Genomic DNA, 25461 nt, shown 5'->3' with positions numbered 1-25461 from the left:
ATAGGTATTTTGCTCCTCGTGTCCGCCTAAAAAGCTTCATATCCGCTACATTTGCCGCACCTGGTGTATTAATCCTTCTGAGAAATGGTGCCAACGCTGTTGCTGATTCACGCACTGCAGGGCGGCCTCTTCCGCACTTTCCTCGGACGTTGAACGGCATAACGTGGCACAAATGGATACTGATGTTGACCCAAGGCGTCAGACCTGTCCTAGAACACCTCTGCAATACATTTCTCTAATGTCGACCAACACAACAAGAATAGTTGCCTGGTGAGATATTGGGCGCCCGCAAGCATACACAACGAACGAATTCGGTTATTGAAACGATCGCGGGTAGAGATGAGATGGGAAAGATCTCAAAACTTCACTTATCGCTCGGCAGAATTTCAGTCTCAGGCTCTGCGTAAGTATGTGAAGTATCCAGGGACCCCATCCTAAATCCTTCGTCAACGCTAACAAGAGGTGACTGTAAGGGGTGACACCGGATCAGGTCTCCGTGTCGCATCATCATTCGATCAACGTGTACGACCCATAATTTCCCTATGTGGCCCTCCTATAATTTACCACGTTGGAATCTACATAAAGACTGGTTGGTGCAGCAGAAACCCACCGAGAATTTCTCCGCATGAGTGATCGCTGGCTGCCCCACGGTGAACGCCAAAGCTTTATTAGACTGAGCAATCCCTCCCTTCGAGAACAAAGTAATCGTAAAAGAACCACGAGTTCTCGACTTCCACGGAACCAAGACCGCTGTGTGCTGCGAGATGGTCAAACCCAACAGCAAGATCCACCGTGCTTGGTGGAAGGAGTGCTCAGTCTATCAGATCTACCCAGCTTCTTTCAAAGATTCAAACGATGACGGCATTGGCGATATCCCCGGCATCATTTCCAAGCTCGACTACATCAAGAACCTTGGAGTAGATATTGTCTGGCTGTGTCCGTCCTACAAATCCCCCCAGGTGGATATGGGGTATGATATTTCCGATTACTATAGCATCGCAGACGAGTACGGTACGGTCGCGGATGTGGAAAAGCTGATAGAGGGATGTCATAAGCGAGGAATGAAACTTTTGATGGACCTGGTGGTTAACCATACGAGTGACCAGCATGAATGGTTCAAGAAATCCCGCAGTTCAAAGGATAACCCGTATCGCAACTGGTACATATGGAAGCCGCCAAGGTACGATGAGCAGGGAAAGCGTCATCCGCCAAATAACTGGATCTCTCATTTTCAAGGTATGCTCGATTGGCCGAAGCGTTCAACGGAATACTGACAGAAGTAGGAAGCGCTTGGCAGTACGATGAGCTTACAGATGAATATTACCTTCATCTATATGCCAAGGAACAGCCTGATCTCAACTGGGAACACCCACCTGTGCGCGATGCCGTCCACAACATTATGCGGTTTTGGCTGGACAAAGGAGCGGACGGATTCCGGATGGACGTGATCAACTTTATCAGCAAAGACCAGAGCTTCCCTGACGCTGATGTCAAAGAACCCCGGAGTATCTGGCAATGGGCCGACAAATACTACGCCAATGGGCCTCGCCTACATGAGTACCTACAGAGTCTAGGCCGGATTCTCAAAGAGTATGACGCTTTTAGTGTTGGCGAGATGCCTTTCGTCAAAGACACGGAGGAGGTTCTGAAGGCTGTCCGTTTCGACCGCAACGAGATCAACATGATCTTCAACTTTGAGCATGTGGATATCGACCACGGAGAATTCGACAAGTTCGTGCCCGGAAGCTGGGAGCTTACTGATTTGAAGGCCTTTTTCGAGAGATGGGAGAGGTTCATGTATGAAAACGATGGGTGGAATGCTCTGTATTGGGAAAACCATGATCAGCCGCGGTCGATTGATCGATACACCCAAGCAAAGGAGGAGCACTGGTTGGTTGCCTCCAAGCTCCTGGCTACCATCCTAGCGCTACAGGCTGGAACGCCGTTCATCTACCAGGGCCAGGAGCTCGGCATGAGAAACGTGCCAGTGGAATGGGGAATCGAGGAGTACAAGGATATTGACTGCCTCAACCATTGGCATGAGTATGTATTCTCCCTACCTATTCATGAGCAAGACTGACGCTCGCAGACTGCTGAAGAACAAGCATTTCGACACTAAAGCGCAGCAGATCGCTAAGCAGGAGTATCAGAAAAAATCACGAGATAACGCGCGCACGCCAGTTCAATGGAGTTCAGCACCGAATGGAGGCTTCACCGGGCCCAATGTGAAGCCCTGGATGTCGGTCAATCCGAACTATGTGCGCATCAACGCCGAAGCAGAGGTCAACGATCCAAACTCAACGTACCACTACTGGGCGTCCGTGTTGGGCCTTCGCAAAAAATTTCTGGATATATTCGTGTACGGCAACTTCGAGATGGTGGACCGTGATAGCCAGGAGGTATTCGCGTATACTCGACAATATGAGAATCAGAAGGCATTGGTTGTCGGCAACTTCACGGACAAGACGCTGGAGTGGAGTCCTACTGCCAATGGCGTCAAGGGTGTGAAGGAGGTGCTACTCAACACTTATGATGAGGCAAAGATAGCGTCACCGAGATTTGCTGGAGAGAAGTGGTCTCTTCAACCGTATGAAGCGGTTGCGGTACTGGTGCAGGAGTAACGGGACTTGATGCGGCTTGATAATCAGCAAGCGATGGTCGCACGACCAATTCGGTAGACATGAGTAGAATTAGACCTATGAGATGAACACATTGTGCAGACCACGATTCAATTCTCGAAAGCCTCAAAATGTCGTCAGTGGACAGAGTCAGAGATAGCCATTGCGATTTGCAAATGCTTCCCCGCACTGATAAGCGATAAGCACAACCAACTTTCCTGCTCTAGGAAATGACAGACTTCCTTCACCTTCGCCTTCATCCCAATCCCATACAGTGCATACCAACTAGCAAACAATCACCAAACGCAACGGTATACATAACCATGACTTCCCAAGCGCCTCAAGACCAGACATCAACCACCCCCTCACTCCCCCCACACCTCGACCCAACCACCTACCCACGAACCCTCACCTCCGCAACCCACAACATCCAGCTCGAACTCACCTACGAGACCCTGAACCCCACCCTCGCACTCGAACACACCTCATCCCCCGCAGCAGGCGCCAACGTCCTCTTCCTCGGCACAACACGCAACACCTTCGAAGGCCGCGCCGTCTCCCAGCTCAGCTACACCGCGTATCCGCCTCTCGCGTTCAAATCGCTCATGTCGATCGCTACCAAGGCGGCGGAGAAGTTCGATCTAAAGGGGGTGTATATCGCGCATCGACTGGGGGTTGTTCCGATCTCGGAGGCGTCGATTGTGGTTGCGGTTAGTGCGGGGCATCGGGGAATGGCGTGGAAGGCGGGCGAGGAGGTGCTGGAGGAGGTGAAAGAGAAGGTGGAGATCTGGAAGAGGGAGGAATTTGTAGATGGGGGAATGGAGTGGAGGGAGAACAGGGAGAGGGATGCGGCGGGGAGGCTGTTATCTTCGAATGAGGGGGGAAAATAGCGATGTGGATTTATGAGGTCAGGTCTAATGTACAGGTACAGGTCAGGCTCAGTCTAGTTTTGTACAGCGCAGCGCAGCAACGAAGATACGATAAATCAATCCCGCTTCAAGGGCTTTCCCTCCCTTTTCCAGTCGTTGATGTGCTGAAGAATCAACTTCGATGCCGACTCGGGCGTATCCTGCCGTCCAATGCACTCGACGAAATCATTATCCGGATCTGTACCACATTAGCAGCTTTCCCTTGACACCAAAGAAAAAGAGAAACTCACCCATCAGATAAAAGTATATACTATGATCCACCAGATAATCCTCCCCAGGCTTCACATCCTTGGGCGTACTGAAATACACCCGATACTGCTTGCACACGTGCTTCACCTGCTCATACGTGCCCGTCAACCCAATAATATCAGGATGGAACTCCTTCAGATACTCCCGCAGGACCTGGGGAGTATCGCGTACAGGATCACACGTAATAAACACCGGCAGGAAGATATTCTCTCCCTTCGTCGCCTCCTTAACCCGATCAATAATCTCGGCCATCTTATCCAGCTCATCAGGGCAGATATCAGGACAATGCGTGAATCCAAAGTACACCTGCCGAACCCACCATTAGCACACCCCTTTGACTCCAAGGAGAGAAAACGAGAACCAAGGCACATACAAAACTATACTTCCCCTTCAAATCCTCTGCCGTAAACTCCTTTCCATCCAAATCCATCAGCGTAAACGGACCCCCAACCTTCGGCCGGCCAACCCCTTTGCTCATCTCCGCGATCCGCTTCCGCTCCAACCGCTCCTTCTCAACCCGGAAATAAACGATCATCCCCGCGCCCGTCAGCACGAACAGCAGCGCCGCCTTCCACGAGAACGGACCCGTTGCATTCCGCGCGCGCAGCTGGCCCATCGTCTTGGCGCGGAGACAGGGTGAAGATGTCGAGAACCCTCGCTGCTGCGAGGCGCCAGGTGCAATTGCACTCGGCTTTGGAGTTGTGAAGACGCTGCGGGAGAGCAGGGCGGGTGTTCTCTGTGTTGGGATGTGGGCGGTGGACTCGAGTCTCGAGATGCCGGTCCGGCTTAGCCGGCCTAGAATGCGGGAAACCGGTCGTACCGATGAAGCCATGGCGTGTTTTGTGAGTCGTGGGAGTGTCCTTGGGATTGGAAGTTTTGTTCGGAGGTTAACGCTTATTGTCTGATGCGCGCTCAGTACGGATAGTGCCAGGTGTGGTTTAGTGTGGCTGCCTGAGGCTGAAATTGACTCAATCACGTGATACTCAATTAGTTGCTGCTCGGCGATGATTATTTTTCAAACTATGGTCATCAATCTCGTTATTTTAGAATTACATAACTGCCCGATGTAGACCTCTAGTTGAACAATGGTAAAGAGAAAGTAATCAAACAGAAAAACATGCGAGGTAGGCAGCATCAAACGAACCAGGTATTCTCTTATCGGACGAAAGAACGAAACGCGAGTAACAAGAGGTGAAAATGGAATTGTAACATGAGTCTTGTGCGATGGGGACCCGCAATATGTACGCTTGAGATAGAAAAGGAGGTCGTGTCGTGGAATTCAGAATTGCAAGGACATATCACTGTACACTCCGGCTAGCCTGGCTGGCACGACTGGCACGACTGGCACGACTGGCCCGGCTAGGTGTAGTCCGTGGTTCATCCTCTTCAAGGACATCGCTGAGGCGCGTAGGATGGCGGTGACGGGGAGTCATCGATTCCCAACCCGCTCCAACACCCCAACCGGAACCGGTGTAATCAACAGTGGTTGGTGTGTACAGAGGCGCCGAGGATGCTGGGATGGAGCTCGATGCATAGCTCTCCTCATGAGGTTCATGCTCGTACTCCTCGCTCTCTTCAGACATGGCAGGAGGATACTCGATCGGACGGCCTTGAGTGCGACGATAGCTGCCATATTCTTCGTCTCCAGGCTCGCTGCTTGCAGCACTAGGGTCGTACGAGCGGTCATCATTGGCAGAAGCTGGTCGACCTCCATACAGGTCAGATCCTTGTTGCGGGTAGTAGTGGCTGGCGTACGGCTCTTGTGAGTCTGCTGCCGTGGTTGCAGGTTGGCGAGGAGCAAGATCCTTGCCTTCGGTGAACGGGTCGGTCTCAACTGGAGACACAGGCGCCTCGTCGTAGTACTGGCCCTCGGATTTCCCGAGATTTTCGCCGGTAGAGTATGGGCTTTCCCGGGCAGAAGTGTGACTCATGGCGGTCTGTCGACTGGGGAGGCCTTGAATCATAGGGACAACTTGCACGCCTCCCACAAGCGTCGGCTCTCCGTTTCTGAGCGAATTGGTGCGCTCACGTTCTTCCTGCTCACGGCGGCCCAGTTCCTCCCAAGCTCGGCGGGCTTCTTCCTTGGAAATCTGCAGCTCACGTCGCATTTCTCTCAGCAACTCCTCAGCGCGAGTCTTATCTATCTCGGCCTTTTGTTGAGAGGCGACGGCTTCGGCGCGGGCTTGCCGCTCGGTATTCAGCTGTTTCTCGAGCTCGGCTTGTAGCTCCTTTGCCCTCTCCTGTTCCGCGCGCGTGTCGAAGAACCAGCGCTGAAATTTCCTTTCCGAGGATGCACGCAAACGCTGCAATTCCACAACCGCATGGAAGAGGTTGGCACCAGCTGCGGAGAGATCGGTGACCTGACGGGCCATCTGTTGGCTGAGTGGGTCGCGCTCCAACGCTTCGTTGTTTTGCTCGAGCTTCCGAATCCAGTAGCTTGTCAGACCTTCCCAGTGCGAAGACAAGGTTTCCCACCGCTCAAAGGCATGAGGAAATCCAATCCGACGTGGTTGTTGCTGATTTTGTGAAGTGTTCGGTTGGCTAGCCGGAGGTGCCTGTCCTTGTAGTTTCGCGAATGTGCTGGGCGGAGCTGCACCTTTCGTAGCAGCCGGTTGTTGAGCACCAGGAACTTGCTGGGCGGGGGGTACAGGTTGCCTGGGTATCTGGGAGTCGGCGCGGCGGGCCATTCCAGAGGCATTGGTTATCATACCGGGCGCTGCGGTCGTCCTGGGAGCTGCACCCCGCTGTCCGGTCTTTTCACCGGCAACGCCAGCAGCGTAAGGCTGAGTCTGTTGAGCCTGCTTGGCTTGCTCCTCCTGATGCCTGCGGTCCGCATCCTCCTGCTCCCGAGCCCTTGCCTCTTGTTCCGCCTTCTTCCGGGCCTCACGATCCCGACGCTGTCTCATGATATCGGTTGGTGTCCGAACCCCGCTTGGGGGGTGGGGGTTGACCGAGACGGGTCCTTGAGCGGTGCGCGCGGCACCATTCTGAGTACGGCCGCTAACAGCAGGTCCAGACGAGACCGAGACACCCGCAAGATCAGCCATCGACGCGTTCGCTTCCTCCCAATCTGTGGTGAAAGGGAAGGGTTTGCGAATCGCTTCTTCGAGAGTCCAGAGGATCGCAGAAGCCGTTCGTGGAGAGACGCGAGTCGACCGACGGGGCCAAAAGGATTCACCGGCTCGTCTGGAACGCTCTTCGTAGGCTTCGGAATCGTACTCTTCCGCGTCGTCAGTTCGTGCTTCCGAGATCGCAGGACGTAGAGTAGGGTTCTGGGCGCGGTCTTGGCCGGAGGCAGGTTGTACCAAGACGGGAATCGACTGCTCTATCTGGTGGTATCGTCCCGAAACATCTACTGAGGCAGCTCGTCGGTGAGTGAGACGAGGTGTTCTGCGTAATGAATGGGGACTTCCCAAAGCACTCGAGGGGCGGGCTAATGGATCCAGGAAAGAATCAAGCGCAGGATTAGGAGCAGCAGCAGCCTGCTGCTGGCGTTGCCGTGGAACGGTCGTATACTCTGATGGGTCGTGAACTTCGTAGGTCTCGTCAATTGGAACGTGGGTATGGTGATACACTGTTGAGGATTGGTGAAGGGGACGTGGAGAGGGATGCGATGACAACGCGAGGGTATTGCGACTCGATTCTCACAAACACTAATGGCGAGTCTGAGTTCGCCGACGTCAGCGAGTGCAGGGCAGCTCAGTGGAGATTCCGCTTGTCGGAGGGCCTCTTTCTTCCAGCAAACACCTTGAACCCGCCTCTGAGATGAAGATGGTGAGCGACTTCACCGAGGAGGAATGTGGATAAGAAAAAATGGATACAGGAATAAGCATTGGGTAAGAGAAGATGGCAGCATCCCAGGAAGAAGGAGCTAGGAGACACTGTGGCTGGTCAAATGGGGTGGTGCGTGGTGCGGTCCAGGTGGGAAATACAGCTCCAAGGATTAAATGGGATGGCTGGGAAAATAGAAGCTGCAGGAGGATGGAACAAGGAAACCCACGAACAACGCAGACGCACCTCAAAGCTCAGCTCAGCGCACTACCAGACCGCCACGAGCATCTGGAAATGGCTCGTAGGCGTCATGGAGTTGAGCGACAGAGCTCAATGGCTGCTGGAAGATTGTCCAAGTCGTAGTAGCCAGCTGCACAGTTGTCCGAGAAGACACGATGACGGCGGCCGGGGGAAGAGGAAAGCCAAGGGACTTTCCGAGGCCCAACAACCGCTTACTGGCGCCAACACTGATTCGATGGAAGATCGATTGGGCCAATTCACTCTTCTCTACCTGTTCTACGACATAAACGTACGTTTATAGATAGGACGCTACATAGCCCTCTGCTTACTTCTAGACCGCTGATATTTTTCACTATGACCCATGATCCCCGGGAAGGAAGCTCATCCACAAAGAAGTTCTTTGCAGGTTATAGATAAGTCTTCTTACAAGGACAAGCAAAAGAAAAAGTGTTCGAACTGATTCCGTCGAGCCCTCTTAGAGTCCGATTGAGATACTGCGGTAGTGTAACAATCTGACTCGCATTTGTTGGGTTTGCCAATTGCGGCCTTGATTTCCAGTCAACTTCGAGCAAGTACATCCTATTGTTAGCCAACTGGGGAAGTCAATTCAAATCAAGGACGATGGTGTTCTATGGAGGAACTATCTCCACCAACCTGGAAAAGCAAGAAATCGCTAGTTGCCGCTATTCCCAATGTCCCGTGGTCGTTACTTGAGACAGCCATCTCACTAATTCCTGGTTCCCGCTCGCAAAGCATAGCAGCCGCAATGCTGCATTGGCGATGCGTTGGCAATCTGTCAAATGGACAAAATTCGCTGTTGTCATTGCCTGTCAATCAATACCTGGATGCCTGTCCCAGAGACTTGAATTTTAATTTCAGTGTGCTTGAGTGTTGATACTCTCATGGCAATAGAAGCCAACAGCAGCAGCGGCAACAGCAAGGTGTCGCTCCCTAGATTCAATAATTGCTTGGTACCCAAATCCGTCCCTCCTTGGTCTACCTTATTGATTGTTGGTACCCGGATCTTTCCCACTAGAGTTGTAACCGATTCCAGGGACTGGATTTGCTTTGGTTGAGGACTCGAAATCTTGGATTCTGGATATACAGAGTACGCGGCAATACATCGACGATCATCATCATTCCAGGGTCGCACGAGGCGGCTGTCTGGAGATTGATCAAACCCTGCATCAGTCGTCACATAGAAACCATTTCTCTGATGGGCTTGACAGACGATGGTCAATGACCGTCAGAGACAAAAAGAAATGAAGATATGCACAGCTCACTTCCTCCAACATCTCTATGGTGATGGCACTGCAACACAGGAATCTCACTTCATGGTCTGAAGATGCAAATAAGGATCATCGAGATATATACCAGAAGAGCCAAAGAAATCCAGCAAGGGCGATCGTACGAATCGGAGAATATCAAGTCTTCGAGTTCTGGAACCCAACCCAACGCATCCGTTTCGGTCTCAGAGTTATCGACTCATCCTTACTGGTATACTTCGCCTATGACTGCGGTGTCTCTGAGTGTACCTGCGCCTCGGCACTTACTCATATTTGGAAACTGTGCCTCATTGATTCCACGGGCACTGCGTCATTACTCTCACGTCGATCGATGCATGGCTCACAGCACCATGCAGCATTCATTTCGGAATATCGATCAGGCAAAGGGGTGAATCCCGACGAGACTGGGTCCAGGCCAAGTGGAACATCTAGATTATCCAAAATGTGATATGGATCAACAATATCTATGACATTTTCACCCCTCGTCTTCCAGTGCTTCAGGTCCCTGAAAAATCAATTCAGATTGGCAATGACATGGCAAAAGGACCATGTCCAAAGTTGAACCTATCAACGAATGCTGCCTGAACACTCTAGATTCCATCCCCGTGAAAGAGGAAAAAGAACAAGGAATCAAACCCTGGCAGATACGAATTGCATAAGTTGCATGTCACCAAGATGCAGCTCTGCACAAAACCAGGCGGTTTCAGTGTTACATCCACCCATTCATAGACCAAACAAAGTACCTACATAGCACAGCCATAGAGTAAAGTACTTGGTATTTATTTCTGTCAGTGCTGGGCCCGAGAGTTGAGGCCCAGATACCAGGAACCATTTCCCTGCGCCACCGGAATGCAGGTTATGCGACCTTGTTGCTTCCCCGACGCCCTCTCCTAATCCTAATCTTGTCTTCTTTCCATCCATCCATCCATCCATCCATCCATCCATCTATCCCCCCGTACTTTCGCCGGATTATCGAATTTCTTCGTTAGTCCTGAGTTTCTCAGTTATTCCGTACCTTTTTGCTCCCCATGATGTCATTTGTCGATTAAACAGTGTTTCATTCCCCCGTTCAGTATGCGTCGCAGAGACCCCGATGCAAATCATTCGGATTATTGTTTATCGCTGCAGAAGATAGAGATGGACGATACCACGAGCATATCGAGTTAACAACTCCATGCTTCTGAAAACTTTATGAATATCGATAGGAATATCATAGTTAAGGAGTTTGGTCCTCACGATGGGGATAACAGGAGGATGGTGCTGTTACCTACGCGAGAGTTTCAAGTCCCAACACCAGTCATAAAAGTGAGGTCGACTCGATCAATCCTCCAGTCTCTAACCACTACAATCTTCATCTCCTCCTGGATCCCGCCGCAATAGAAGGAAATTTTACTGGTCATCGGAATCGTACTTTCCAACCACGTCCCCAGCAACGTTAGGAAGTTTGCGTCGTCTCCAACAGAGCTCCCTCACCTAGATCGTTATTTCAATACCAGTCTATCATACACGTATCCATGGAAAAGTGCGTCCATCCAGCCAGAAGGATGCGATCTAGAGCGGAAATTCAGCTTAGACTGATCGACATACGACGCAGATTCAACCATCCGGGAACCCGGAATGCGGGACTACAGGCTGATTGCCTGCTGTGCAGTAACAGACTTCCGGTTAATCAATTCAGTCATTAAGACTTAATAGACCATGCGTGCTCAAATGCTGGGGATGACTGAGACTCACTGGCCGACCCGATGAGGGCACTGTCTGACTCTCCCTTCGAGCCCTATCTAGACAAATGTGGCGTCAGAAAACATAATAATGACTGTGCTTTCTGAAGAGTCTTGGTGGAGAGTGATCGACACGATCGGCCACCATTGCAGCGAGCGGAACTCGGGCCAAGGTTTAGCGGCTATGCCCCAGCGCTACTCATCCTGAATCTGATATCTCACATTCTCTCTGTCTGGTACCAAGGCGAAATCATCCTAGAGGATTCGAAACACTCCAGCCTCCGGCTAGAATTTCTGGCCGGTTTACCTGTCATCTGTCACCAATTACCAGACTGTCGCTACTTGTTCTATGCCTGCTTTCCATCGTATCAGATGTACTCTATTATTCTGCGCATGATGTCAGTAGAATGTCTACACCCACTGCTCGACGGGTGACTCTTTTGCAGACATGCCGTGGTACACTCGCATAACCAGTGACAGCCCTCAGTGGGACCTTGTACAGGCACAAAATCAAGAGTGCTTGTACATGACGCCTATGCCCGTATCTGGAGGGCCTTAATGCTGGCCGCAACGACCAAATGGGGAGACAAATTCAAGCAATTCCGACAACACTATATGATTATTCCGTGCATTGGCACTTTTACGAGCCATGAGTAAAGTCTGACTTGCATCGCCCCGCACCTTCTGCCCTACGGATCGGGTTCCGGTAGCTCCCTTGCTCCAGTCTGGGTGGCCGTTTCGCCTTGCAGCGCCTCTTATCCCTGTGGAGGGGAACCGGGCCATGTAAGGTCTGATAGGTGGTTAAAGTCCGTGCGCTCTGATCATTGAGCTTTGTTTATCATACTCCGTTGGCATGCGCTGACGCTGTTCGGACTCCTCCCCGGCCTAGCCACCAATTCACTGGTAGTCTGGTACTGGAACTTGAAGGGCAGCCATGGAAAAGTTATTTTTGGGGAGGCATGTAGTATAAACATACCCCCTTCACCCCCTTCCAGTCTCTGAGATATTGCAGACACTCTCTTGATGTCCCTTTGCTGTTATCGACTTCGGCGCCAGATGCTCACCATCACTTAAGCATTCTCGATGATACCTGTTTATCGCTGAGAACATAGTGTCGCATTTGTTGTAACTCTTACAACCATAGCCCATGGCTGGCACATACTCTTTCCTTCCCGGCGACCTCAACGCTTCACTGAAAGCCCGGAATAGGCCCTACACTGGAGTGCGCTTGCCCTCATCGTCCACTGCTAAGAAACGCGCCTCGTCCTTCTATCCTGAGCTCGGCCCAGAGATTGTGGACGAGACCAGCCCGGATCCCTTCTATCTCGAACACTCCCTGGGCAGGTCGGGTGCTTGGGGCAGTAGCAGACGGGACATTCGCGATGTCCGATTCTGCGAAGAGTCTAATCAATATTTCCTGTTATCCTCCGTGAACCACAGTCAGAAGGAACCGACGTTTCCCAAATCTGTAAGAGGCGAGTCAAGGCGGACTCGTCGTCCCAGTCAACCTGATCGATCGACAATTACCGTTGTTGGATTCGAGAATCAATACTCTCTTCCACCACAAGTTGCAGTTCCACGTTGGGAAAAACACCCCCTGCACGAGAGCCAGGGCTCTTTCAGCTCCGAACAGACGGACGCAACTCCCGACTTGACTCCGAGCAGCTCCTTCTCGTCAAACTACTCCTCCCCAATCTACCCCGACAGTGGCCTGCAAGGCTCTGAGTACCCTGTTCTGCCAGTCCAGTTGCCAACCCAGGGTACATATTCAAAGTCCCTGGAGAAGTTCCACCAATCTTCTTCTAAGCCACCAGTCGGTCTACGACCAGCTTCGTCCAACCGTCCGTCAACGCCTGCGCGGAATACTGAGTTCACAAGTTCCGCGGAAACGCTGAGAATGCCACGAACAGAGGCTCAGGACCTTTCATCCCGGCGCGGGAAACCGCTCCCCTCTCTTCCTATCAATCCACGTCACGGCAGTGGTGTGCCCAGCAAGAGGGGCACCAATTCCGGTCGTCGACCTTCGATTGAACCCTCGATGATTTCCCCTCCCAGTCTCATCAACCCGGTCACTCTCGAGCCGCACACAACCCATTTCGATCAAGCCATGTTTATTCCTGCCAACGAATGCCCCAGTCCTGTACCCAGTCGTGGTCCGCCCTCTCCAACGACAACGAGTGAAGCCCCTATCTCCTCGAAAAGTCAAAGGCCGTCGACCTCAGCTTCCGAGGCCCCCTTTGAGCATTCTGTGTGGGAGCCAGACTCTGATTCTGAGTCCCTGGGTCCGAGATCACTGTCGAAGAAGCCTATGGACACCCTGAAGAAAGTCCGCAGTCGGGTACAACTCCGTGTTGCGAAGTCCGCTCCCAAACTGCAGAACTCCACAGCCCCTCCGCCAACAGATCCGCCCCTGGAGAAATTCCCCACAATGCCTGATCATCCTCCCAGGGATCCATTTCCTGAACCTGTCAAATCCGTGGCACCGTTGACCTTGTCAAGCCGTGAGGTCTTTCGGCCATCGCCATTACAAACACTGCGACTCGTTAACCCGTCGACGACCTCCCTTGTGAGACCCCGAACACCTCGTTCTCGTCGAAACAGCAGCCAAACCAGGGGTCAGGATCGGGATCAGCCTCGGAACTACGACTTTGACCGGTCTGCTGCGGCGGCCATCCAGGCCAGATCCAGACGCAAACCGCGGTCAGATTCGCTTGCCACTTCGCGTGTAACAGACAGGGAGAAGGTCTGCACTTTCTGCCGCGAGGATCGATCTGACGTGGCCATTCATCACAGCCTGACAATTGCGCGCCCTCCCCTCTACAAACGCGTGTGGGAGTCATTGCGTCTCCTTGGCTGCCATAGCGACATAACTCCTCCTAAATCCTTTCCACGAAAGTCAATGTAATTGATTTTTACTGGCTGCAGCAATTGGCGAATGGCGTTCAGATCACGACTGTTCCGATTCCACGTTCCATGCTGCCGCTTATGTTTGGTGGCCGATTATTCAGATGAAGCAAATTCGATTGGGTGTCTTTGAAATAATGTCTTATGATCTACTTTACGACCATGGACACTCCTAGTAGAGGAGCTGTCCGGGCTCGGATGCTGACGATGAACACTACCACGGGATGAGAAGCTCTCTCCAATGACCTAATGAGCAGGGGCGCAACACCCTGATATGTCTGCTATATGATATAATGTCCGAAGAGACAGCAACAGCTGTCCTGAGCGGGTTCATGTATGAATAATGAGGCAACGGATGGAGTTTTTGGATCGGTTGTCACCATTGGGACCTTGGCTCGTTCTTTCTTTGCGTCTTCCTGCTATCAACCTGTCTTTCTTTGATTTTCTTTGCTTCTGATGATTCCACTCTCAACGTTCTTTGGAAACTTTCCTATCTGTCCATTTCGGCTAGTCACGTCATCCCTCGCTATGGATATCCCGATCTTTCCCTCTCTCTCTATGTTACTCCGTCAAATCAAGAATCATAGCCAAAATACAAGGCGCAAGCCAAATGTACCCATAGGTTCCAACCTCGACACGAACAACCTGGTAAAAGCCAAAATAAACAAAACACAGGTCTTCCAGGATGGACCGGAATGCTGGGGTAATCCCGCCCAGCGGTCACAGTGTAGCCCGCGTACGTATACAGGAATGAGGATGGTCACCGAACAGACCTCCTGCTAGTGCGCAGTAGTATCTACACTCTTTGGTTGGCTTTCATCCCTTGATCCAAATAGGATATAGCTCCAATAGTCTAGCCAACAAACTGTAACCTCCAGCCACCACCGCACCGGGCGCAAGCCTTCTCATCCCTTGTTGTATCCGTTACCTTGGAAGGGAGACGTTACTTTGCTGGCATCCGATGGTGGTACGGGGTACTGTATAATTTGCCATCTTTGCTTCCTAGGTAGTTGTGGCTAGCTTTATGTGTAACGAGGAGTATTTTGTCCCTGTGGGCTGGGTCGGAGTGGCTTTTGGCTGTTGGAGGTGCGGCTGCAGCTGCAGTTACTTCAATAAAGTCTCGGTCATGTCTTGCATTGAGGTGCGGGTGAGGCGAATCCAGTGCAAGGGCTCCCCAGTGGGGCCAAAGGAAAGAAATATACAGCGTGTACCTAGATTATTGGCATACACCTCAATGGAAAGAGGAGCATCTTGTAATAGTTGTCCGTCTGCTGAGCACTAGTCTAACATCTCTATGTGGCTGTTTTCTCACGAGCTTAGCTTAGCGTGTCCATCTGACTGGTCTCGAGCTTCGCTACTCCACGTTCTTCGTAGGGGTGGGAATAGTGCTGGGGCTTCCACCTGCTTATGCATTGGACTCCACATCCGCAGCAATATTCATAAGAGCCTTGCGCTGCCGACGCGGCCCGGTCAATCGGTTTCAGTTCTGCCAGGGAACCTGGAACTGCAGGCTTTGCACCTGCCGTCGCCTGCAGGGTCGATCGCTCGCGGGTTCTGTGTCGTCGGTAGCACGGTGTGTGCGAATCCGTGTGGATAGCACGGAGCCTGCAGCCGCACGGCATGAGCCTGGTCCGGCCCAAAGCAAGCGATGGAAACGGCATTGAGTTGAATAATAACGACAGCAACGACCTCATATCTGCTCTGTTGATGTTGACGCCCGCTGCTCATCCTCCTTTGGCTCCAGGGCGGCCATATTCTTCTCCCACTGCGCCACCCGGGCCTGGTCCTCCCATTGTGAAATGACGGCGTCCCCTTTCCGGCGGAGGACAACCTCCGGTTTCTCCTGCCCCTCTTTGTTTCGCGTGCTCTCCTCCTCACTCCCGGCAAATACGGACCGGACTTCCAGCTCCTTCACAGCTTTCTGATACAATCTGAGCAGCTGCTCCCTCTTCGCCTGCCGCGCTGCTTCGTCTGCCTCGGTTCCCTGCCGGGTAGAAGGTCCTTCGCTCCGCTGAACCGGTTTCTTTACTGCTCTGGACGCAGTGCGACTTTCATATCCGCGCAGTAAGCCTTCGATGATCCCGATCACCGTTCCCGCTCTCATGCCTAGCTGTGCGCCGATTGGGAAGCCGGCATCGAAGCCACGCTGGACGTGCTCGCCTTTCGCGGCGGAGACTCCGTCGCGATAGCCGGCTGTGACGTGTTGACGGCGCAGCGACGGGAGATCCGAAGGCTCAGGAGCTTGGCTGGATGGTTGTTGGGGGAGATTTTCGTTCTCGTGGGGTGGGGACGAGCCGAAGATGTCGTCGAGGGAATTGGCTTGTGGTGAGGTCATGGCCAGATAGAATGCGGGGAGACCAGATTTGTGAATCAGCTTATGTGCGGATCGTTTGGTCTCGACTGAGGAAAGATGTAGATTCTCTATATTTCGAGATGTCGCTGTTAGGAGATTGCACAGTGAGCCGGGTTTCGAGGAATATTCTTCGTTGCAATTGTATGTGCGGGGAAGAAAAAAAAATTGAGGCACAGCGATATTCGGGACGGGTGGGGATGGACGAGATAAAGATGAGCTTATCCAGCATCGATCCATAAGTATGAGTTGCTGTCATTCTGGGACGATCTTTATAGAAAGAGAACTGCACATTCAGTTGTCCAAATTATTCGCCAGACAGAGTAGTGTTAATTGCTCTCTAAATTCTAGGGATGCTCTGTGTTTTGGTGAATTATCCATCGAGTCAATAGTATGGACTTTGGAGTACCTCTAGAGTTTATGCTTCTACTATCTGAGCATAGACTACCTTAACGATCAACAAAGACGATAACTAACAATACCTTGACAAATGATGTTTCATCTCGACCATCATTCTCCGAAGAGCTAACCAAAATGCTGGGACCAGTCGGACCCCGATGGCATGATCCTACAGTCGGGCACGGCCAAGGGAAAAAAGACCTGTCCACTCGAGATCTCACAATCCAACTATCCCGGCCTGTCGATTAGACTATCGATTCCACACAGCAAAACGTTATCCCATAGTTCCGACCAATGATGGCAGCACGATCTAGAACGCGTCTTCTACTCATCCTCGCTGTCCCTCCAGTGGCAATGGGATACGGCATCCACAGAGGCCTTAGCGCGCTCGAGGCACAATATCCCCCTCTTCCTCCTGAACCAACAACTAGCATCGCTCTTCGCACTCCACGCAATCCTTCAACCCAGTTTTGTGCATATACCGACGTCTACACGGCTCGCGTACCGGTCAAAGCACTGCTGCCCCGAGCTCAGGGGACAGACGACATTCCTGATAAGCGCAAAAGTACAAACTTCGAAATCACTAGTGCATGGGCTCGGGCGTTCATAGGCAACAAGATCCTCCGCGCAGAAGGGAGCCTCGTTGGTCTCCTAGCTAAAGGAAAGTTTTCTCCAGGGGACACCGGCGATACTCCTGCGGGATTCGCATCGCCTGATGCGTCGGGGGAGCCCCTTACGCTTCTGAATGGCGTGCTGGTTGTTGAGCAGCCACCGTCGGAGCATGACAGGAATGGGCTGCTGGTTTCCTGGCGTGTGCCGGAAGAACCGCGTCGGTTCTTTGAGAAGATCGCCCGCTGGGGGTATCCGTGGCGGTTGATGTCGGGTGGTCGTCATGAACTAAGTGTTTCGGAGCCGTTTGATGGGGTGGAAGACGATGAGAGTCAGGGGCCTTTTGTAGAGGTGCGATTTGCTTCCGCTCATGACTACGAGATTGTACCTGAGGAGGGAGATCTGCAGCATCAGAAGACGATACCCGGTTGGACGGGGAGACTTCATCGGGGGTATGCTCGGCTCTTGCTTGATTGTGCTGTGCGGGAGCTGAAGAGAGAGTATGAGAAGACTGGAAGCAGATTCTGAACCTGATGAGATCGCAGATGGAGTATGTTCAATTCGTCTTGATCTTCATTGCCCAATCTGAATTATTATATAATCCCCGGTATATATTGGATTAGTGTGTCTACCTTAGGCGGCTTCTGCATTTACTACTAGCCATATTGAAGCCAAGCATTTGTTACCATTGCAGCCCGACACTGTCCCTGATAATATATTCAAAGATTTGGACTGTGACGCAGCCGCACCACAATGGAAGTCTTCTAGAATTTATCGTATCCAGTTCAAATAGAAGCTACCTAATTTATAAGGTCATTCCTAGTGATCACAAGGGCATATGATTATGACATGACCGGAGTGGTTCAACGTGGTCTCCGCAGGTAGACTCGACACATTTGTGGCTTCCTCATCTGTACATTAGCAAGTTAAAGCAAATTCTGAGAATCGTATTCGGTACCTATGCATGCACCTACAAGATCAGTAACCACACATAAAAGAAATTCACCAAGGCCGCAGAAATCCGCAAGGCTTCAGTGAATGGCCCAATTCATTCTTTACCTATTGGCCATGGTCCAACGGCTACTCCAATATTTTTCAAGACCAGAGATATCATAGATTTCTCTCTCATCTTCTTTGGTCTGTCCTGATTCTCTCTTTTTTTCAACTCCTCCTCATCCTCGAGTAGGTGTTTCTCCTAAAGACACCCAATCTAGCAATTGATATTCCAGACAAACCATGCCAGGACCCTGTAATATGATTAGTTCTTTGCTGGTATCCCTCGAGCGCGGGCTTCGGATGAGGAACGGGCTGTTAACCATTTGTCGAAGGTCCCCGTCTGATGCCCGATGGTCCTGGTTATGTTTCCTGGGCGGCTGCCCTTCAATTCTTCCCAGCAATGCGGACAGAGTTGGTGCATTTCCTCACCGGGTGAACCACCGTAAGTCCCTGGAGAGAGCCATCCAGGACGCGACGGATACCAGAGTTCAATTTGTTGTCTGGCCATACCCAAGCATGCGGGTATGCTGAGACAGATTACTAACCAGAGAGGAGATCTAACTTTCTGTCCAATGCACAGAGCCAGAGGGAAAGGTTGGCTCGGGTTCAAAGAAGCCCTTGAATAGATTACTCGCAAAGATGGGAGTGTATTCGCCGTCAGTGGTAAGGAGAGGTTAAAGGATGGATCAGAAGGATTCGTGACCATCAAAGCCATCTTTAGTCCGGCAGGCAAAAAGTCCGACAAGAGTATGCGCCTTGGCAAGATGAACTAGCTCATTTAAGAGGCCGAATCCTCGTACAAGAACGTGAGAGTTAGATCGTAGGTTGGATCCTGGCCCCTCTGGGTAGTCAAAGGCGATGCATTTCAGAGTCCATATAACATCTCCATGGACAAGCTGGTTTATAGAATATGACGCAAAATCTGGGGAGCAAATCACAGGGTATATGGTGTCCCTCACTACACAGTTGAAGTCATGGAATTGAATCTGCCTTCAACATGAGCTTCCGAAGTGAGTGCGCACGCCACTTGAGAACCGTTGAAATATTATATCACCATGATTAGGGGAATATGCCAGCCTAGACTGACGTGCACACCGTCCGGATACCCGGACACCTTTTTAGCCTAGTGGTATAATATATAAGGATCATTGATGCTTGAATGAAGAATTTAAGGTGTCCAGGCAGCTAAGTCGCGGCGTGAGTAAGCGGGTTTAACTGACCTATCGGCGATGGATGGTCGATCCCAAGCCACGTGCCAAGACCTATTGATCGCAGGATGGCAGAGATCTTCGTGCTATCGTCATCATCTAGATAAGTTGCATCAACCGATCAATCTTCAGTACGTAGTTGCACTCCGGATACGTACCAGGATCCATCAGTGAGAAGCAGACGCCATACTCGACGGGACTGTGTTTGCAGACACACTATAAACACAAACAATCATCTTACCTGCATCCTGTCGTCCTACTGTTATCTGGCCGCCTGATTCGCGTCGACTTCCGAAAGCGGTATCTGGAAAGGTATCCACCCGATCTATATTGAGCTACTGATAACAGTGACTATTGGCATCCTCGGGCGAATCATCACTCCGTTACCGTTTGACCACCCAGACAGTTGCTGCACATCTCGCTCGATAATGGGATGCCCGGCGGCTCCGGCAATCAGTCCGCGGATGAACCACCTCTCGGTGTCATATGCTGAGTCCCGATAATGGTACCAGCCAAACCCAGTAGTAACCGTGGGCCTTACAAGAAGATCTCGGCACTCAATAGGCTCACAGATTCGGAGAGAGCTGGTTACTGATCGGGTTCCAACTTTTTCTGGTTCCGGATCCACTGTGGATTCTCGGCATCGTCATTCATTTTTCTTCCGTTTGTCATTAAGGCGCATTCAGAGGCAGTATACGCCCATAATGTGCATAAAGCAAAGAAGCCCAATTAGGGGTTTGCAGATTGTCCGACACATGGTACGTCTTCTGTAGCTCGTTCAAACTAAAATGCCTTCCATGTCCTGTTAGACGCATCGAAATTGACTTTCCTCTTCTTGTACCACATTACCGTCGTTCGTTTATATCCCCCATCTTTTCCCGTTCATTTAACATTCACTTTTGCGTCGTCTAAAAGACAGATTTTCATCCCTTATTCTCATAGAATCTAGCAGCAGACTTTCCCTTCCTTGGTCACCTTTCTTTCAATTGCCTACTAATCGACAATGGCAGAAGACATATCAGACGACATTGCAACTGAATTTGCGCCGATCCAGGCCGGTTCTCGTTCAGTCGCTACCTCATCGACCAGAACTGGGCCCAATGGTCGTGGAGAGAAATACGACGAGCTGACTCCGGTAGCAACCCGACGAGCTTCCATCGCCCCGGATGAAGCTCGCTACCTCACTCAGCTAGCCAGCCGTGACAATGCAGTCTCCAGGGTCAGCACTGTGGCCGACATCTCACTCGATGATCCGGCTTTGAACCCGGAAAGTAAAGACTTTGATCTGTACAAATGGTTACGGAAGGTCGTCCATGTGCTCAATGAAGAAGGAGTTCCTCGTAAAGAAGCCAGCATATATTTCCAACATCTTCGCGTCTCCGGCACTGGAGCGGCTTTGCAATTGCAGAAGACAGTCGCGGACATTATAACTGATCCCTTTCGGCGGGAGACTTGGAACTTCCGGAACAAAACCCCCAAGACCATTCTGCATGACTTCAATGGTGTGTTGCACAGCGGGGAGTTGCTGATTGTGCTGGGTCGACCCGGCTCAGGGTGCAGCACTTTCCTCAAGACCCTCAGTGGGGAACTACATGGCCTGAACGTTGACGAGAAGACCGTCCTTCACTACAGCGGAATTCCTCAATCTACAATGATCAAAGAGTTCAAAGGCGAAGTCGTCTACAACCAGGAAGTCGACAAGCATTTCCCTCACTTGACTGTCGGCCAGACTTTGGAATTTGCGGCAGCGGTGCGCACTCCATCCAAAAGACTGGGCGGTATGTCCAGGAACGAGTATGCTCAGATGATGACTAAAGTCGTCATGGCTGTCTTCGGCCTCAGCCACACCTACAACACTAAGGTTGGAAACGACACGGTTCGAGGAGTGTCCGGTGGTGAGCGCAAGCGAGTCAGTATCGCGGAGATGGCTCTGGCAGGCGCTCCGTTGGCCGCCTGGGACAATTCCACCCGAGGGTTGGATTCGGCAACCGCGTTGAAGTTCGTCGAATCCTTGCGACTAGCTGCAGACTTGAACTCGTCAGCACACGCTGTGGCGATTTATCAAGCCAGCCAGGCCATTTATGATCTCTTTGACAAAGCCGTGTTGCTGTACGAGGGGCGCCAGATTTATTTCGGCCCGGCCAGCAAGGCCAAGGCATTCTTTGAACGGCAAGGATGGTTCTGTCCCCCTCGTCAGACGACCGGAGATTTCCTCACGTCGGTGACCAACCCAATTGAAAGACAAGCTCGACCCGGTATGGAGTCCCAGGTGCCCCGAACCGCGGCTGAGTTCGAAGCATACTGGCACCAGTCGGAAGAATACAAAGCGCTTCAGCGGGAGATGGCTGCTTTCCAAGGAGAAACGTCTTCGCAGTCCGATGAGAAACTCCTCGAATTTCAGCAGCGCAAGCGCCAGGCGCAGGCATCCCATACCCGGGCCAAGTCTCCGTATCTTCTTAGCATTCCCATGCAGATCAAACTCAATACCAAGCGTGCGTATCAACGAGTGTGGAATGAACGGACCTCCACTATAACTACGTTCATTGGCAATTGCATTCTCGCCTTGATCGTGGGCTCTGTCTTTTACGGAACTCCCACGGCCACCGCAGGATTTTACGCAAAGGGTGCGACGCTTTTCTACGCCGTGCTGCTTAATGCCCTTACTGCAATGACTGAGATCAATAGTTTATATTCACAGCGGCCAATCGTTGAGAAACATGCGTCTTTTGCCTTTTATCATCCTGCCACCGAGGCCATTGCAGGGGTTGTCAGTGATATCCCAGTCAAGTTCCTCCTGGCAGTCGCGTTCAACATTATTCTCTATTTCCTGAGTGGTCTACGTCGCGAACCGTCCCAGTTCTTCATTTATTTCCTCATTACTTTCATCATCATGTTCGTCATGAGTGCTGTCTTCCGGACCATGGCCGCAATCACTAGGACTGTTTCGCAAGCCATGACACTGGCCGGTGTCCTGATTTTGATGCTAGTAATTTACACTGGATTTGTCGTTCCAGTAAATTATATGCACCCGTGGTTCAAGTGGATTCACTATCTGAATCCTATTTTCTACGCCTTTGAGATCCTGGTAGCCAACGAGTTTCATGGGCGGGAGTTTATCTGTTCACAGTTTATCCCTGCCTATCCCACTCTATCAGGCGACTCCTTCGTCTGCTCGGCAAGGGGGGCTGTTGCCGGTCGTCGGACTGTTAGTGGGGATGCATACATCGCAGCGTCGTACAGCTACAGCTATTCGCATGTCTGGAGAAACTTTGGTATTCTGATAGCGTTCTTGGTTGGCTTCATGGTCATCTACTTCGTCGCAACCGAACTCAATTCCTCCACCACCAGCTCAGCGGAGGTCCTCGTCTTCCGTCGAGGCCACGAGCCTGCCTACTTGAAGAATGGACACGAGCCTGGTGCGGACGAAGAGGCTGGGGCTGGCAAGACTATGGTTTCCTCCTCCGCTGAAGATAACAAGCAAGACCAAGGTATTGCGTCGATTCCTCCTCAGCGGGATATCTTCACCTGGCGCGACGTGGTGTACGATATCGAGATCAAAGGTGAGCCTCGTCGGCTGCTTGATCACGTATCAGGCTGGGTCAAGCCGGGTACATTGACGGCCCTCATGGGTGTCAGTGGTGCGGGAAAGACCACGCTGCTTGACGTGTTGGCACACCGTACAACCATGGGCGTTATTACTGGAGACATGTTTGTTAATGGTAAACCGCTGGATTCAAGCTTCCAACGGAAAACGGGTTATGTACAGCAGCAGGATTTACATCTTGAGACAGCCACGGTGCGTGAGAGTTTGCGCTTTAGCGCGATGCTGCGCCAGCCCGCCTCTGTATCTAAAGAGGAGAAATACGCGTATGTGGAAGACGTCATCAAGATGCTCAACATGGAGGACTTTGCTGAGGCAGTGGTCGGTGTGCCTGGCGAGGGTTTGAATGTTGAGCAACGCAAGCTGCTGACCATTGGTGTGGAACTGGCTGCTAAGCCGAAACTATTACTGTTCTTGGATGAACCAACCAGGTAAGACAATCTTTTCGGATGTTGGCTTGGTGCTAATTGGTGTAGTGGTCTCGATTCCCAGAGCTCTTGGGCTATCTGCAACTTCCTCCGCAAGTTGGCTGACGCAGGACAAGCCATCCTGTGCACCATTCACCAGCCTAGTGCCATCCTGTTTGAGCAATTTGACCAGCTGCTCTTCTTGGCTCGAGGTGGCAAAACTGTGTATTTTGGCCCTATTGGAGAGAACTCGCGGACCCTGCTCGACTATTTTGAGTCGCATGGTGCTCGCCGCTGTGGTGATCAGGAAAACCCAGCCGAATATATGCTTGAAGTCGTCAACGCTGGCACCAACTCTCGAGGCGAAAACTGGTTCGACTTGTGGAAGGCAAGCAAGGAAGCTGCCGGGGTTCAGACCGAAATCGACCGCATCCACGAGGCCAAGCGAGGCGAAGCTGAAAGTAACGATGATACCAATCCCAAAGACCGCGAACACGAGGAATTCGCCATGCCGTTCTTGAAGCAATTGCCCATTGTCACTGTGCGCGTTTTCCAGCAATACTGGCGACTCCCCATGTACATTGTGGCCAAGATGATGCTTGGCATATGCGCAGGTCTGTTCATCGGATTCTCATTTTTCAAGGCCGATACTTCCCTGCAGGGCATGCAGAATGTCATCTTCTCCGTGTTCATGCTGTGTGCCATCTTCTCCTCGCTTGTCCAGCAAATTATCCCATTGTTCATCACGCAGCGCGCTCTCTATGAGGTCCGCGAGCGACCAAGCAAGACGTATTCCTGGAAGGCCTTTATGATTGCGAACATCGTTGTCGAGATCCCCTATCAGATCCTAATGGGAATTCTCGTGTTTGGCTGCTACTACTACGCCGTGAATGGCGTGCAATCGTCTGACCGGCAAGGGCTGGTGCTGTTGTTCTGCATACAATTCTTCATCTACGCGAGCACCTTTGCCGACTTTGTCATTGCCGCTTTACCAGACGCCGAAACGGCGGGTGCGATTGTGACCCTCCTGTTCTCCATGGCTCTGACGTTCAACGGTGTCATGCAGACGCCCGAAGGACTGCCTGGATTCTGGATCTTCATGTACCGTGTCTCGCCGTTCACCTACTGGGTGGGCGGGATGGCCGCCACGCAGATGCACGGCCGTGCAGTCAAGTGTAGCGCGGCGGAAACAGCCGTCTTCAATCCTCCGTCAGGGCAGACATGCCAGGAATACATGGCAAACTACATGGCCGTGGCACCGGGCTACCTCAGCAACCCCAACGCGACGTCTTCGTGCAAATTCTGCTCTCTCTCCGTCGCAGACCAGTACCTGGCGAGCGTCAATATCTACTGGAGCGAGCGGTGGCGCAACTTTGGGATCTTCTGGGCGTTTGTCGTGTTCGACATCGCTGCGGCAGTGATGCTCTACTACTGTTTCCGGGTGAAGAAATGGAACTTTTCGTTTGGCAAGGGCAAGAAGAGCAAGACTGCTTAACTGTCCTTCAATGCGCGCATGTACACAGAATAGAACCCACACCTTAATAGCACACCCACTTCCTTCCGTTCAGATCAACACTTCTGACCTCCCGCAACAACCCTGAACCCCTTCCATCCTGTAAACGGATAACAAACCTCCCACCCATCCCGAATAACATCGGCGTTAGCCCCCGCACACTCTGCATCACCATACATACACAAGTCATACCGATCCACCCCAGGACTCTTCCACGAAACACTCTTCACACTCGTCGTATTGTAGACACTCGTATCGAGGCCCTCGCAGTCCGTCCCGTAGAGCCCCGACCGATGGAAAACCGAGATGTCGATATTCGACGCGTTGGGGTTACACCCCGGCCCGAGGAGGCGGAGGTCCCACTTTTCCAGTCCGTCAGGACACATCATGCATGCCATCAGCGTGAAAGGTGGAATAAAGGCTAAAACTTACGTTGCGGGGTTTGAGGATTTCGCGGGGTTGGAGGGCGGATGATGTTGTTGAGAGCATGAGGGTTAGGGCGACGGTGAGGAGCGGTGGTAGATACATTTTCGTTGGTGTTGTATTGCTATTTACACTTGTGCCCTGAGTTGTACGCCGATGATGATTTGGATGGATAGGATGATGAACGGGGAGGCGGGGAGGGGGTGGACGTGGACGAAGGTAACGATAGAAAAGGGC

The 25461-nt window shown here is 51.8% G+C and overlaps 9 protein-coding genes across 9 annotated transcripts; 5 read left to right on the top strand and 4 right to left on the bottom strand.

Annotated features, from left to right (window-relative positions):
• Window positions 1-764: 764 nt before the first annotated feature.
• Window positions 765-2621, top strand: Aud_003048 (glycoside hydrolase family 13 protein; the record flags this gene model as incomplete). The annotated part of the gene is made up of 3 exons (XM_043288005.1): window positions 765-1236; window positions 1284-2043; window positions 2090-2621. 3 exons carry the CDS (start codon window positions 765-767, stop codon window positions 2619-2621), a joined length of 1764 nt encoding a protein of 587 aa, XP_043143940.1.
• A 320-nt stretch (window positions 2622-2941) lies between these two features.
• Window positions 2942-3508, top strand: Aud_003047 (molybdenum cofactor biosynthesis protein MoaE; the record flags this gene model as incomplete). The annotated part of the gene is made up of 1 exon (XM_043288004.1): window positions 2942-3508. The coding sequence occupies one exon, from the start codon at window positions 2942-2944 to the stop codon at window positions 3506-3508; it is 567 nt and encodes a 188-aa protein (XP_043143939.1).
• A 95-nt stretch (window positions 3509-3603) lies between these two features.
• On the bottom strand, window positions 3604-4628 carry Aud_003046 (SCO family protein; the record flags this gene model as incomplete). Its single annotated transcript, XM_043288003.1, has 3 exons — window positions 3604-3725; window positions 3778-4102; window positions 4170-4628. 3 exons carry the CDS (start codon window positions 4626-4628, stop codon window positions 3604-3606), a joined length of 906 nt encoding a protein of 301 aa, XP_043143938.1.
• A 466-nt stretch (window positions 4629-5094) lies between these two features.
• On the bottom strand, window positions 5095-8170 carry Aud_003045 (uncharacterized protein; the record flags this gene model as incomplete). The annotated part of the gene is made up of 4 exons (XM_043288002.1): window positions 5095-7370; window positions 7445-7556; window positions 7836-8083; window positions 8137-8170. The coding sequence occupies 4 exons, from the start codon at window positions 8168-8170 to the stop codon at window positions 5095-5097; spliced, it is 2670 nt and encodes an 889-aa protein (XP_043143937.1).
• A 3791-nt stretch (window positions 8171-11961) lies between these two features.
• Aud_003044 (uncharacterized protein) lies at window positions 11962-13719 on the top strand (the record flags this gene model as incomplete). The annotated part of the gene is made up of 1 exon (XM_043288001.1): window positions 11962-13719. One exon carries the CDS (start codon window positions 11962-11964, stop codon window positions 13717-13719), a length of 1758 nt encoding a protein of 585 aa, XP_043143936.1.
• Window positions 13720-15408: 1689 nt separating this feature from the next.
• Window positions 15409-16053, bottom strand: Aud_003043 (Yae1 family protein; the record flags this gene model as incomplete). The annotated part of the gene is made up of 1 exon (XM_043288000.1): window positions 15409-16053. The coding sequence occupies one exon, from the start codon at window positions 16051-16053 to the stop codon at window positions 15409-15411; it is 645 nt and encodes a 214-aa protein (XP_043143935.1).
• A 711-nt stretch (window positions 16054-16764) lies between these two features.
• Aud_003042 (uncharacterized protein) lies at window positions 16765-17604 on the top strand (the record flags this gene model as incomplete). Its single annotated transcript, XM_043287999.1, has 1 exon — window positions 16765-17604. One exon carries the CDS (start codon window positions 16765-16767, stop codon window positions 17602-17604), a length of 840 nt encoding a protein of 279 aa, XP_043143934.1.
• A 2679-nt stretch (window positions 17605-20283) lies between these two features.
• Window positions 20284-24783, top strand: Aud_003041 (putative ABC multidrug transporter; the record flags this gene model as incomplete). The annotated part of the gene is made up of 2 exons (XM_043287998.1): window positions 20284-23312; window positions 23358-24783. 2 exons carry the CDS (start codon window positions 20284-20286, stop codon window positions 24781-24783), a joined length of 4455 nt encoding a protein of 1484 aa, XP_043143933.1.
• A 74-nt stretch (window positions 24784-24857) lies between these two features.
• On the bottom strand, window positions 24858-25329 carry Aud_003040 (uncharacterized protein; the record flags this gene model as incomplete). The annotated part of the gene is made up of 2 exons (XM_043287997.1): window positions 24858-25163; window positions 25234-25329. 2 exons carry the CDS (start codon window positions 25327-25329, stop codon window positions 24858-24860), a joined length of 402 nt encoding a protein of 133 aa, XP_043143932.1.
• Window positions 25330-25461: the final 132 nt, after the last annotated feature.

This window comes from Aspergillus udagawae (genome assembly GCF_001078395.1).
Source record: "Aspergillus udagawae IFM 46973 DNA, scaffold_2, whole genome shotgun sequence".
Taxonomy (NCBI): Eukaryota; Fungi; Ascomycota; class Eurotiomycetes; order Eurotiales; family Aspergillaceae; genus Aspergillus; species Aspergillus udagawae.
The sequence above is the reverse complement of the archived record's forward strand: the minus strand, read 5'-3'. Positions and strand labels throughout refer to the sequence as shown.